Genomic DNA, 15,477 nt, shown 5'->3' on the forward strand with positions numbered 1-15,477 from the left:
CTATTAAAGCAGGGTTTAAGGCTTAGGCCGATGACATAGTGAATGCGATGCGATACGAAACGGCGAATGCGATTCAATGCGGCGGATCGCTTAAACCTGACATACTTCATACTTCACCGCGTTAAGCAGATGTCAATTTGTTCCGTCGCCCGAGTTCGCATTGGCCGCGTTCGCCAATTCGCATCGCATCGCTCTTACTATGTCATCGGCCTTACCTTTGGGATATTCGAGTGAAGCCACCGACCCAACTCATCCTCGTCCTATCTCGCGGTTATTGAATTTTATTCATTGGATCATTTCTCGATAAGAAATGATTGTGAGTTATTATGTTCTAATGATTCCAGTTTATTATCGTCGGAGTAATAAGCGAATACCTGAAAACTAATATTTTTTTATATTATTTTCATTTCTGAGTGTTTGCTTTGTTTGGGTTCCTCCGCATTGCTCGATAGTGGGCAATGAGATGGCAGACTCTCTGGCAAAGGTGGGGGCGATGGAAGACGACACGTATTAACGTGCCACCGTCTTCAACGAATTTTACTATTTGATTCGAAGAAACTCTCTTGTCAACTGGCAGCGCAAATGGGAATATGATGAGTCCGCTCGATTATTCCAAAGGTACAAACCCGCCACATAAAATTTAGATCCTAGAATAAGAATTCGAATTCTGAACCATTTCTTCATTATTCATCATAAACTTTTAAAGCACAGGAATAGAGTTCAATTAAATTTTATTGCATACAATTTTCTAATTTAAAATCTTATGTCCGACGTCTGTGATCCATACTATTCTCGTGGAAACAGATCTTCTTTCTCGCCGTTTATTGAATGCGAAAAAAATATCAACAGGATTGTAATTTTATCGACCATTGCGAAAAACTTCACAACTGGATGAAGCATTCAGAATAGGTACGTCACATTTCCGCGATGGATTGGTGGAGGAAGAAGAAAAAAAAAATAAAAATTCCAGTCATCAATCAATCAATCATAAAATCTTCTATCAACATGCCTTGAATGACCAGCCGAAAATCATCAAGCAAGTAGGTAGCAAGACAGCGACAGCAGTGCAGTGACTATCGCGTAAATACAATATACATACGCGTATACATCCTTACACATCGACAGAGCACGTGTACTCGCTCGTTTGGTGCTCCGCGTATGAATGTTCGCGTTCGCGTTCGAATCGCGTTTTGGAAAATCATTTCCGCGTGACGTCACTTGAACGAAATGAAGAGCGGAAAATTAAACAAACACACAGTCACATCACAACCCATGAATCGACGGCTGTTGAGCTGAGTGCTGCTCTGCTAGTAGAGGTGCCATGTCATATTGAAACGACCATGCGTGTTGGTGAGATCGTTCCGTTACCATCCCATGGCTGGCATTCATGGCAGCGAGCAGCACCACATCCACAGGCAAGTCAGCTAGTCAACAGCAACAGCAGGAGGAACCTGAAAGAATGTGAACAAATCCGAACTTGGATGGAATCAGCCGTCAGAAATCATTCGTAGCCCGTTCGTCGGTTGATGTGCACACGCGTAGTTTGTGCTCTTATTTGTGTGCCTCCTGAAGTCGCCTTTTTTGTACCTTATTGGATTGATATATACAACAAACAAGATTTCCGACTGGTAGTTTTGGATATCGCTACTGCTTTTCGTCGGTCAAATGAAGAGTTCTGTTGTTTGTTTTGGTACGGAAACAGCATTTAACAACTATTTCTGGATAGTGATTCACTCCCACGGATGAGTGTGATTGGAAAGCCTAAAAAACGCCAGAACCACACATACGGATTATTTAGCAACCAAAACCTGTAACCGTTTATCCAGCTAGCTAGGTCGCATTAGCGTAATGTAAAATAAAAGGGGGAAACGTAATACAAGTGATATACGCGAGTGAAATCAAGTGCTGTTACTGTGTCGATCAACTTTTTAACATATACAACACCGAAGAATTATTGGGTCGGAGAGGTTTTTTTTTATTCAAATGGAAAATACATAAATCGGCTCGATAGTGAAGCAAGTTTACATAAAAGGTGATTCGAGTTGATTTGAGTATCAAAAAGAAACTGGATCAACTCAGTAGGTGCAAGTTATAAGTATCTTCCATAATAAAAGCGAGTAAAAATGATTCATCATAATCAGAGCCTATTTTGAGATAATTTATCATCAGAAAAGTGAGGAAAGCCACATAACAACTCATTTACCCCGGGTGAATGACAATCTGAAGTGCTACAGTGCCGAGATCATTGTTAAGTACTGATGCTTAATACCTGCCCGCTAAATACTCATAAGTAGCGCAAAAATAGTTAGCCGATTCGGTCACCTTCGTGACGAAACACCGAGTGAGCCTGAGCAACCGCTACGACGCGAACAGTCAACACACGCGAGGTGAAACTCTCTGTCTACTACTTGGTCGATCATCGTTCTGTTACCTGTCAAAATTATCACCAATAATCAGTCATCGTCGTCACCAGGCGTCGCCTCACGCTCGCACAAATCACCGTCTCCGGCGCGGGCGGAGTCGGCAGGAGCCTCCAAAACGTCCTCAACCAAAATGAGAATAAAGCGTGAATCAACCTGCCTAGGATTACGGCTGATGCCAACCGCCAAGCTTGGTAAGTAGTACCTACTTACATATTATATCGGTAAAATTCTTCACCTGTGGGTTTACATTTTCATCCTCTTTGTGGGAAAAGGGGTGGTTGGGAGAAAGGTTCTATTTTTCGAACCACCTATCTGATTGCCAAAACGACTAGCGGCAGACCGTAAAGTAGATCACATGTTTCACCGATGAGCTGTCCTTTCGGGCGATCGACGAGGGAGGTTCATACAGATCAGCAAATGACTCGGCGATTCGGATGGACAGTGAACTCCTTTCGAGTCAATCCTCGCCAGGAGTATTATTAGACACCCTGCACAAAAAAAAATATATATACTAACACGACGCCCAAAGCACACGTTATTTTTGCTCTATAAGAAGCACTTGCCAAACTGTCCACCGCGTTTTTTGTTATTTGGTCGACACACAATCTGAGATGGTACACAGCGACATAATGTCTCTCAGTATCCGTCTGGCCTTAGATTCAGTGTGCTGCAACGTCGACACCGCTCCTGACGAGTGAATTTGTCCCCCGGGGTTTCTTGTTAGACCAACGTCTTCGTCGAAGCTTTATTCGCACGCTATCCAGGACCCATTGACCGAATATGACTTCCGGTATGTTAATCATCCAATGTTTTTGTGTGTCTGTCGAATTAATCCCCTCGATATCGAACAGTTGTTCTGGGCTATTCATTGTATCTCAATATTTTTGTGATTATAAAATGAAGATATATCATACTATGAAAATTAATTTTAAATCCCCAAGCAAATCCCAGCTGTGGTTGAACAACAAACGACTTCGCGACAACTAGAAAACTGGGCCTGAATAGCGCGATGAACTGTTATCGTCAACCCTACATTGACTTCAGAACGATCCGGCGTAAATTGAAACAGTGTATATGTACTTCAAGTCATTGAAGTATTTTCATCTACAACTCTACAACAATAATCTGATGCATACGTCTTCAAATGGTTGACAAAAAATCCAAAATTGTCTTTTGATATTAAAATCTGTTATAGTTATGGTAATTTAATTTTATTTTTTTTCTAAATTGATCCTAAAGTTTTTAAAATTTTGATGTCATTCATCCCTCCAATGATCGCTTACTAGTATAAACTGTCTTCCTAAACTTTTTCTAGGTCTTTCCACCCAACATTCCTTTTGGCGAAAGCTTCCTACAACTTTTTAAACACTGCAGAAAAAGAAATTAACTGACGAAGAAGTTGAGAATGTCATCTGAACAACTAAAATCAAAAAATGTATGCATAGAAACTCGTAGGATTTTCAAATATCTCGAATTATGTTTATCGTGATATCTATACGACACAGCTAAATTATATGTATCAGTCTTTGATATCCTCGTAACAAGATCTCATTCTGATAGAATATTTTGATATTAATATACCTAAAGTTTCGCACACCTAATGCTGATCTACTTTTGAGGAGAAAACGTCATTCTTAGCAACGGCACGAGATGTGGTGACCAGAACTAGGTTATTCAGCGACCATCAATATGCGTGGTAAGATACGAAGTGATTTGGTATAAACAGACGAAGCCGAAATTAAGTAATAAAAAAACAGAATCTTTTCAAACGATTGCTCAGAATCCGAATGACAAACTTCGAATGTGAAAAATATGGTATAAAACAAGAAATGTTAGTATTTTGATGAGGGCGAAGCTGAAGAAACAGATCAAACTGAAGTTGTTTGAAATGTTGAAAACTTTTGAAAGATTAATTCAAACAAGTGAAAATGGGTAGAAAACAGCATATATGCATGCTCTTGAAAAATTATGCACCTTACAACATTGTGAAGCAGGATTTAGTCTTTGGCCTTTAGTATCTTCTAGAGACCAATTTACTACTTTAGGTCCATGGGTTAAATTGGACGACTCATGATGCAATGCTACAAATAACATTGTATCCCGTACGCCATAAAATCCACTGGGGCCACTAACCTTTTTCCTCAGCGAACTATACACGCTATACTTCAATAGTGGAAGGACTTACGCGCTAGTGCGCTCCAAGGCAATACTCGTTTCGAGTCCACTTATCAGTACAACCTCATTTCAAAACCACTCGATGTACAACCTCTCTAAAGAGTTCCGACACCTCATCGTATTGTAAGAGGTCAACATTTTAGCGCTACTAATTGCTTTGCAAATCTGGTCCAGGAAGTCCAGAGACACAAATCGAGTTGTCGATGACACTTTCTCCGGTCGCACACGCAGGTCAGGGGAAAAAACCCTCCGAGCCACGTGTAAAACCCAGACTCCTTCAATACCTCTTGTGTTGACTTAAGTCTCTACTTTGCGGAACTATATAGGTATTTACTCGATTTGCAGATCGGGAGTTTAATGTCCCGAAGCGCAAATCTAGCAACCGACCGCACTTATTCAGTAGTCACCACTTTGCGCCACCAGTTTAACGAGTCAGGTCTATGAAGTCCCTAAACGCAAAACGAGTTGTCGAACGCACTCATTCTGGTCGCATCCGCAGTTCAGGGAGATGATGAATCATCCCAGAGGATAAAAATCACGTACAGAAAAGGACACTCACATCTGACACCTGGATATGGTACCTGGTACCCAGATGCACCCCTTCTTTCGCGTAGACTCGGTAAGGATCTGTCGACGGTCTCTAGTGGGTTTACTGATGATTATTTTGTATTCCATTCTGACCTCAAGATTAGTTTCAAAAACCCAATGTTTCGATTTTTATAAAAATAAGAACATTTGTTATTGTTTGTTTTTGTGCCTCAACGCTAGCTTTGTGATAATTCAATCCCTGGAATTGAATTATCGCAGTTTTTCTTCCGTTGCTGGTGAAGTTCCCTTGGCTAGATTCATCGCGATCGGCCACCAAGATGCTGCTACACATGATCAGTAACGAAACCGAGAACCGCATAATTTTCCGGAATTCCTACCGAAGTTTCTGCCGGTTAATAACACTGGCAGGAGTAAGGCACGCCAATGCCCCAACTACTTAACAGAATGCGCGCCGCGATGACTGAGTCTGTGGAACGAATGTTAACTGCCATACGGAGAATTCGCGAGTTGGCCGATGAATCACGATTTAGTGTTAAGTTCAGTGACTGGCTGACTGAATGAATGGAGTTTTAGTTTGCATCTAATTCGTGTTGGAAACGTGCTGTTGTTTGTCGGTTTTTGTAGCTGACCGAAAGATGACGACTACCCTGGACAGCGAAGATGACGATGAAACGACGAATATGGTTTGGCGCGAAAGACCAGCTTCTTGTCAGAAGTAGTCAGTTACGATGTCATTTCCAAGTATTTTCGGCTCGGAATGCTATCGTTAGCACATTCCAAGGTAGATGTTGTTTTTTCGGGATTTTCATCCTCACGGATGATTCATCCCTTTTCCAAGGTAGATAAATAAATGGTTTGAGATTGGTAGCTTTTTATGTAATAGAATCCCACGTCCTTGGTTGAAAACAATTTCGGTCAACATCGGACCTACAGAGAAGCTTAACAAAATTGTTTATCAAAACCAACTCTTAGAAATTATTCCAAGTTCTTTAGTTTCTTTTTGTTGTATGGCTTTACTAGGTAAAAATGAACTTTGGACAAATTCCACATCAAAATTTAACCTTACTGCTGAATATATTGTGTTTTCTTGTTGATAAATCTATTTTGGTAGTGAATTTTGAATAGGGCGAATGCGCCAAATGTAAACAAATGGAGTAAGATAAATGATGCATCATTTCAAGGATTATCATACGATTGCATTGAAAAATATTCGTTTGTATCGTTCTACTAAATTTAGAGTTTCATTTTCTCTTTGCTTTGCACGAAAATAAATATTTTAAATTTTATTACTAGATTTAACAATTCAATTGAATTTTATTGCTAGAATCGGTACACCAGTTGAAAGGCCTTTAAGAAGTAAAAATATACATAAAGAGTCCTAACCCGATCAGGAGAGCATATCAAAATAATAACCTAAACGTATCTCGCCAAGATATTTATATCTGATTCAGTTATAATTAAGTGCTCAAAATTTTCGATTTTAAGTTTCTCCAATCTGAATTATATCTTATTCTGATTGACAGACTTGAATGGGGTTGAGCTCATTTTCAATTATCCAGATTTTTTTTCGGATTGTCCTAAAATAAAATGATTATATCTAATGTTGATATACTTACAACTTTTTATGAAACACGGACATCAAAGTCAACGGCCCAAACCGTATATTGATGAGTTTCGCTTAACAGATTCATAAATTTAAATCCAATTTTTGGGAAACCAAAAATGGAACATGATTTTAGCAAATAATGTGGTTGATTGACTTTCCACTAGAAATATTTCCCGAAGCACTCATATCTTGATAAGTTATAATTTTGATAGGTTTTGTTCTGCCCAATATCAAACTATGCTATCTGAACGAGATATAATCTTGAAAGGAGCATATCTAAAATTGATATAATTTAGCTATGATCGTATAGATTTTTTGATATAATTTGAGATATTTTAACATCCTACGAGTACTTAATAATAAATCATTTCGATAGGAAAAAAAAATATTGAAATATCTCATCTTGATATAATTTAGTTTTTCCCTCCTGATCGGGAATTTATCGAAAATTTGATTTACAACTAGGGTGATTTGCCAATCGTTGCACAGCTAAGCACATGATTTTGGTGTTTATGCTGTATTTCAGTCATTTCAACCAAATTCACTCGATTTTTTTTGTCGGTCACTCATACAAGATTGGTCAACAAGATCCAAAAGTTCAAGTGTTTGAAAAAAGTGACATAAAAATTTGAAAAATCATTTAAAACAGCTTGTCTGTGCCCAATAGTTGCACAGGCAAATTTTGTGTCGTGCATAATGTTGTCCGATTTTTTCCAATGGTTGCACATTTTAAAAATCAGTCACGATGAGGTCGAATAGGCCGATATTTGTTACGGAAGCTTATTCTGAGAACTTCTAATTCAAATGCAATCTAATTTTTAGACGGCCCCTTATGAGGGGGGGGGGGGGGGGGGGGGGGGTATTCCATATAAACCGTCCAATGCACTTTCCAATTCCAATTCGGCCTTAAAAAAAAAACACAAAGCCGTCGGTTTGAGTGTCTGGAATATCATTTATCACACGTGAAGTTTTCTCAGAAACTCCAATCCACCTTTTATTTACCCGAAGGCATTTGAGTGGAGTGTTATTTAACAAAATTTGCCCAGTGTTGAGCTTTTTTCTTTATATGTCCTACCAACATAAAATTTTATGTCTTTAAAATCCCATAGAATGAACTGAAAGGTATTTAATGCTTAATTTTTAAGTGGCTATTAACAGGTGAAAAGATTAGAAAACGTGATCTGTTTTGACCCCTTTTACCCCTATGAAGAAGATGCGATTTTATAAAACAAATGTTTTATGATTCACTTGGAAGTCGATCGATTTTTACATAATGAATCTCAATATAAAACTTGAAAATGGACACCACCACGCCCAAATTTGAGATTGTTTGACTGATTTATGCTCATGATATACAATTTTGTATGAGATTTTTTTTTTCGAAAAGTTAATTGATTTAAATGTCTTTTTCATATAAGTGGGTTTATTTGTAATGAATGTTACCTCTATAGCATTTCATCAATCTTCAAGAAACAATCACATCACATAGAAATGCATCCCAAGATTTTTCCGGTTGAAAAACTGTTTTGGATCAAATTAAGTTTCACAAAGCTATGACTGTTTATTTTTCTGGATGATAAGGGCAAAATAAACCTTCACATAGATGTGTCCAGTGACGGCAACTCGACGGCAGATTCGAATTCCTGAGAAAATTGTACGTCAGATAAGTAATATTTAGGCTATATAATAAGTAGACCTTCGACTTCTAGTTTTTGGGATTAAGGGTCGTAGTTTTCCTCCTGTAGAATATTCTGAAATTATTAATAACAATATCAAGGGGACCGCTGTTAACATGGAATAAAATTCTCTTAGATTTGTCGTCACGAAATAAGAGAAACAGATTTGTTCAGAACAGCTTTTAGATTATTTGCATAAAATGTTGAGTAAATGGTCGGGATAAAGGATTTCAAAATGAATTTGATAAAAAAGTAGTCTCTCAAAGCCAATGCAGTTGAGTTGACTTTGACACTTTTCAGACAGTGCAAATTTCCCGACTTTCATACATACATAAGTTTTTTCAAAGAGTATAATAATTTCAAAACTTCAATTTTAAGATTTGATGGTAGAAAAAATAAACTAATGGATATATAAAGTGTCTTTGAATTATTGAATTAATTTTTAAAACTCATATTGAGTGCAAAAATATGAAAATTCTGAGTGGAAAATAATTAATTAAAGCACAGAATTAACTTAAATTACTAGTTCAACATAAATATCCACTTATTCATAAAAAAAATATGTCATATCAATAGACAATTCGAGTTGTTTTAGTTGCATATAGTCAATGAACGTGTTCAATTTTGTATGTCAATTTGTATAATTTCAGGATTTGCTTTCTGAAGCTTTCAATAATTTCATGACATGTTTTTGCGAAAGTTTTAAATCATCACACTTATTGGTCATGCAAAGCAGTATAATGCGATTCTTATTTTCATCCGGTTAACCAGCTTTTAAATTACCTGTCAAAACACTAAACTTTAAAAAAAATTACCTCTTTTGAATTTTTTGTACGTCAACGAATATCATTTCTGGAGTACAAGTTAGTTTTAGTTTTTGTCCACATGCAATGTATTGTAAGAACCAAGAAATATTTTAAAAATACAAAATTATGTTTTTTGAACTTTCGCTGATGGTTTTTGAATGAAAATTTGGATTTTTCCGTACAAGCCTCCTTACTTATTCAAAACACGTTGTTATAATTCCGGACTCAATCAATCGCTTCCAAAGTTTTTATTTGTACTTTTAGCTGTAAAAACAATCAAACACTATTGGAGGTATACGAATTTATAAATTTGAAATTTTCAAACAAATTTTGCTGCGGAATCATGTACAACAATGGGGCAGGAGGAGATTGAGCGGACCAATTGTTGCACGATCCAACATATTTTCTGGTAAAGTAGGGATCATAATTTTTTTTCAAAATCATGGTGTTAAAATTGTCCAACAAACGTTTCGTATAGAAAAGTGATACAAAAAATGTTTTGTTCTGACGTAAAACCTTATTTGCCGTAGAAGGATTGTTAAGGTTTTTGTTAACAATTAGCACAAAAACCGCGCGAAAAAAACAAGAAAAATTCAAACTTTCGTAAGATACACACTTACCAGCAGAAAATATCACAAAAGCCTCATTTCATCAGAAAACATTCCGAATTACATGATTCAGTATTATTTTTGAGGAAAAGTTGAAAAATAGCTGAAATATTGACAATTTAAGTCATGCTGTGCAACAATGGGTTAGGGGACAACGATTGGCAAATCACCCTAGTGTATTTATTGCATCTGAAGAGATGATAGGAGTTTCACCGAGAAAATTTTAGTTGCTAAGGAGCATAGAGTTTCTCGGCCACATCACTTACCAAGGTGATCTCCATGCCGTTTTTCCTTTACCATCAAAATCAGCATGAGATTTATGGAGAGATGGCGAACAGCCGGTCTCCGAAAAAAAAATCATCACATGTGCTGCACGTCCCTTCCTCTATCGACTACACGGACTTGGCGTCGTTATTGCTTTATTTGAAGTTAGGAGATCTTCAAAATTGTACTGTGAAATTTATTGCTTGTTCCCAGCAATCATTCATTTGGTTCATTGTGCAATATTGACCGCTTTCAAGCAAGGACATATTTTTACTGCATTTCAGGCTAGTAAGCAATCATATTTGTCGAAGAACTTTTGAACGTACACATTACAGGAAGACTATAATCACGGGAAATCTATTAGTCAACCATGCCTTAGGGGCCTAGATTGGGTACATTTACCCTATCTCGAGCAAATCACGGAGTGCAACCATTACACCATTGACCAGGGGGGCCCAGTTGGATCAAGTTATCTTCAAGTGAAGACTGTTGGTCCCCGCTAGCAGTCGGTGCCTATGCTGCCGCTGATGAGTCATATCTCTTCTTAAGCCGCTTGTATACAACCGCAGCATGTACAGGGGAACGTTAAGAGTCTGAAAGTCGCTCAAACAACCAACCAGCCGAAACAACCAAACAGAGCGAGCGGTTGTTTATAAAATAAGAGAAGGAAAAAAAACTACGACTGAAGCAGGTCATCAGTGCAAAAAGAAAATCTGTATAGATACCTACAGATCTATCACACACAGCACAGCAATAACAAGAGCGAGAGTGAACGAGAGGAAACCCCAAATCGGAAAAGAAGATCAAAATAATCCACCTACTCGATCGCTGCTGAAATGCTCCCGATGATTGTCGTCCTCGTCATCGTACATGTATGTAAAAATCATTTGCAACCACCACGCAAAAGATGGTGGTGATTGACTGTCAACGCCTTTCGTGATAAGGATACTTCGAAGATACAATGGTAAAACAGTAGTAGATTCCTACATTTTTTTTTGGTCAGCGTCTTTTGTTGGGCCCAAAAAATGTGGATTTATTTTAAAATTAAATCTCCCCCATGCGACGCGGGCGGGTGAATGAATCATGCGAGTAACATTTGCGATCGGCGGACTTGAGGGATGCCCGCAGCAATTGAGGAAACGAACAAATTGTTTTATAGTCGACTGGAAGAACTCACGCCAAAATCGTCTAAACCCTTCAAACAAACCAAGGTTAGTTGATTAAGCAAGGAGATGATTTCCTGTACCTATTCGTTAAGTTCCAACTGCAATCCTGTCGATAAACTAACAAACGGTGTATGTAGTAAGGCGCAGACGAAAACAGATGCTTGGTAGATCAACGATCATCATGCTCATGCGCAAAAAAGCATTCCGCAACCGTCTAAAATCATTCGCACATAAATCACACTGATTTACGCTTGATTACGTTAACGATAATCTAAAGCGTTACTATAAAGTGTTTATTTATAAGATGGAAACGAGAGCTGCCAGAGTTGATCCTTAATGACTCACCAGACTTGTGAGGGACGTTAACGGTAATCTACCTTCCTCAAAGCGGTTTTTGTTTATTTCTTCTACATTTGAACGAATCGTGGCCCATCCAAACAAAAAATCCACCTGCTAATTTAAGAGTGGCAGAGAGCTAGAGAGAGAAGAAGGTGGCGAAACCTCCACCACACACGGTCGGTACCCATTTTAATGCTGAGTAGTTTAGCTAAAAAAAAACCATCCCGCACCAAACTGTCGGTAGAGCATACACAGCAAAAAAAGTATTGCTATATTACATCAAATATCTGCACATAACTTGAGTCGCAAATGGTACCTAATTTTACATTGTCTTGATGTACCCGGCTGTTTGGAGACAAATAATTTGTTTATTACTGCTGATCCATATGACCCAAATTTCCTAAAAAAGGAAAAATAATGAAATTTGTTTTGAAGCAGTGGGTTTGCTTATATTTTTAATTAATTTTGGAAGTACTTACAAGCCAAACAAATACAGCTGAGGTCCATAATCCGTTTCTTTATTTTTGAAATGAAATCAAATTCCAACGTCAATAAAGGAAAACATTGACTACTTTATGCGATATCACATAGAAAGTTTTGATATTACACTTCACGACGTATTCACGTTGTGTACATCATTTAGATGTATTATTGCAACAGAAATACGTAATCCCCAGAAATTACATCGTCCATCGTTACATTATTTTTTGCTGTGTAGTGTAAGCAAAACCCTCAACCAAACCTCCCCTTACCGTCTTTGCCTTCAACACCTGTGCGAAAGGCTTTGCGTGGCGCGCCTGCTCTGCCAATGGCGCAGGAGAATCAAGAGATACGACCTTTCCAAGTTTGTTTCAATTGGCTGAAACGGCCAGACTCAGCCAGGTAGTGCAGTTTCAAGACTGGATTTCTACATCATCGAGCGAGCGAACGAGAGCCAGTCAAGCGAACGAGCACGTAACAAACAAGTTTCTCGGCTCACGCCACACTCCGGAGCCTACAACAGATTCCATCAACAGAGCAGAGCGACCTCTTCTGCGCCACACCTGTTCCTGCCATTCCGAGGAACCCATTGTTGGACTTCAGAAAGTTCGCCATAGATCTTTGTCTTATTACTCACCCTCAAATCTACAGTAGTAAGCCTACACCTTCGATCTTCCCGGTTGTACTCTTTCGGTTGTACTCTATCAATCTTGCAATAGCTGATCGTTATCAGCTAACTTTGGTAGCACCCAAAGCCCTTGTATCGAAAGCACCTAAAAGATTCTAAACCTAACAATAACAATAATTAGATTGTTTGGTGATTCAGTTGGTAATAAACGCCTTCATAGCCTCCAGATCTACCTATAAGAGACTGAGCCCGATTAGAGCTCAATCACAATCTTCGAGTTTCGAGCAAGCCTTTTTATTAACTCAATTTATCGATTCCGAGCCGCGCTAACTGGCGTTCAACAATGTAGGTTTACGTAGGTACCGTTCGATTCCTCTAAAGACTCATAACTAAATACCAAGCTAATACCTCTTTTTTCTTCTCTATAAATTTGCTATGTTGTGTTATTTAGTGGGGTAGAATTCCTACAAGTGAAATTAGTTTCTGTGAAACAGGCCCGATCAAGCAAGATAAACTTATTTCTATCAAATTGAAATATTTTGCCTTTTCATTTTAAAGTGGTTAACGAGGGTTGTTTAAATACCTAAAAAACAAACCTACTTATAATTCCAATCAAAAATGCTAGTATAGATAGAAACAGCCTTTTGAGATAAATGAACGCTTCTCGAAGCATAACACCAGAAAACTATCTCCGACATACTGTACCAAGATCATAACAAAAGGAAAAAAAAGTTTTCTTGATACTTGAAAGGCATCTAGCTAGATTCAACTTTAAGTCGAATTTTAGTCTACGACTACGAATGGTTACGTTGAATAAAATGTCTGTTTTACTGAAAATCACTTATGAGCCATCCATGGATGTTGTGGAGAAATTTTATTTTTCGAAATGAACATTTCTTGGATTCAGATTTCAGATTCAGAATCCAGTTTCAGACTTCAGATTCCGCAGATTCAACTTTAAGATTTCGATTTCAGATTTAAAATTCAGAACTTACATTCAGAATTCAGGTTCTGATTCCAGATTAAAATTTCAAATTCAGATTCAGATTTCAGATTCAAATTTCAGATTCGGGATTCATATTCGATTCAGAATTCAGATTTCAGATTCAGATTTCAGATTCAGATTTCAGATTCAGATTTCAGATTCAGATTTCAGATTCAGATTTCAGGTTCAGATTTTAGATTCAGATTTCAGATTCAGATTTTAGATTCAGATTTCAGATTCAGATTTCAGATTCAGATTTCAGATTCAGATTTCAGATTCAGATTTCAGATTCAGATTTCAGATTCAGATTTCAGATTCAGATTTCAGATTCAGATTTCAGATTCAGATTTCAGATTCAGATTTCAGATTCAGATTTCAGATTCAGATTTCAGATTCAGATTTCAGATTCAGATTTCAGATTCAGATTTCAGATTCAGATTTCAGATTCGAATTTCAGATTCAGATTTCAGATTCAAATTTCAGATTTCAGATTCAGATTTCAGATTCAGATTTCAGATTCAGATTTCAGATTCAGATTTCAGATTCAGATTTCAGATTTCAGATTTAGATTCCATATTCCGTTTTCTGGATCAGATTTTATACGTATATTCTGAGTGTAGACTCAAATATCTTCTTCTAGAGTTTTGCATAATATTTTTTATATCAAATTCCACTGGCCGAATGCTAAAGGTACTTCCAAAATCTGGGGTTGTTTTTTAATGTTTTTTCAAAAAAATTTTCAAAGTTACCTTCTCGCAAATAGGATGAAGATTAACAACAATGTTTATCTTTTCTGTTCAATCTTGCAGCAATTCACAACCCGCACAAACGCCATAAAGACACCTGCGATGATTCATCGATCTCAACTGAAAGTCGGATCCCGCTGGCAAGGAGCTGTTCCAGTCCGGCTGTATCGTACGGTAAGTTAGTTCGGTTGACAAACCGAAAAAGTACGCACACTCATCTCAAGGCGTACAGGAAACTATCGCCGTTATTCTTTGAGAATCGACAAAGACAACCAACAATGAGGAAGTGGTCAATTGGGTCTTGTTTGTTAATCAGGCAGAGATTCGGGGGCCTTTCGGCATTACACCAAACATACTACCAACGAGGATTTATTCCGCGTCAACCCTCCTCAACCACACGCGTGTCATCCAATCGGAAGAATGAAAAATTAACAGCTCAGCCTGCGAATGGAGAGCGTGGGTGTATTGTTGAAGATGATATGCTGAGATGAGAAAAAGACACTTGAATTGCACAGATGTTTTCGTTACTGGCGATCTGTGTAACACGTTTTGATTGTCGCTGAATTAAAAATAAAGTTCAAGCATGCACCACATCGAAACCTTAACAAACTCTAATTAACCTTAAAAATACAGTAATGGTACATACCCTGTTTTTTTTTGCCTACCACCTCGATTGTGACGAAATGTTTCTATTATTGTCATGTTTTATAACAAACGTGCTCGCTAACCAACCTGAGATAATGTGTACATCATTTTCCACATTCATTCGACCAGCTTGCTAAGTCAGTGGTCGGCAACCATTTGAGCCGAAAAAGCCGCAAATTATAATTTCGAAAATTATGTATTTATAAGGTTTCAGAGAGCGTCATTTTTTTGTTCGAACAAACTAAGTAAATATTACATATCTATTCTGTCCTAAACGTATCCCCCCCTGATTTCATGAATATGAAGTGTGTACGAACATCACAAAAGGACAATCAATCATTTTTTGTAGTTTGAAATATTTTGAAGTGTATAATATTCATT

At 37.7% G+C, this 15,477-nt stretch overlaps 1 protein-coding gene across 1 annotated transcript in view; it reads left to right on the plus strand.

Moving 5' to 3' along the window:
• The first annotated feature begins 444 nt into the window (after positions 1-444).
• LOC129739951 (tyrosine-protein phosphatase vhp-1) overlaps positions 445-15,477 on the plus strand; it is a 51,403-nt gene continuing 36,370 nt past the window's right edge. The window contains exons 1-2 of the mRNA XM_055731517.1: positions 445-2,614; positions 14,515-14,625. Coding sequence (XP_055587492.1) covers positions 2,554-2,614; positions 14,515-14,625 — 172 coding nt within the window. The 5' untranslated portion in view covers positions 445-2,553. The remainder of the gene's footprint in view (positions 2,615-14,514; positions 14,626-15,477) is intronic.

This window comes from Uranotaenia lowii, chromosome 1 (assembly GCF_029784155.1).
Source record: "Uranotaenia lowii strain MFRU-FL chromosome 1, ASM2978415v1, whole genome shotgun sequence".
NCBI lineage: Eukaryota > Metazoa > Arthropoda > Insecta > Diptera > Culicidae > Uranotaenia > Uranotaenia lowii.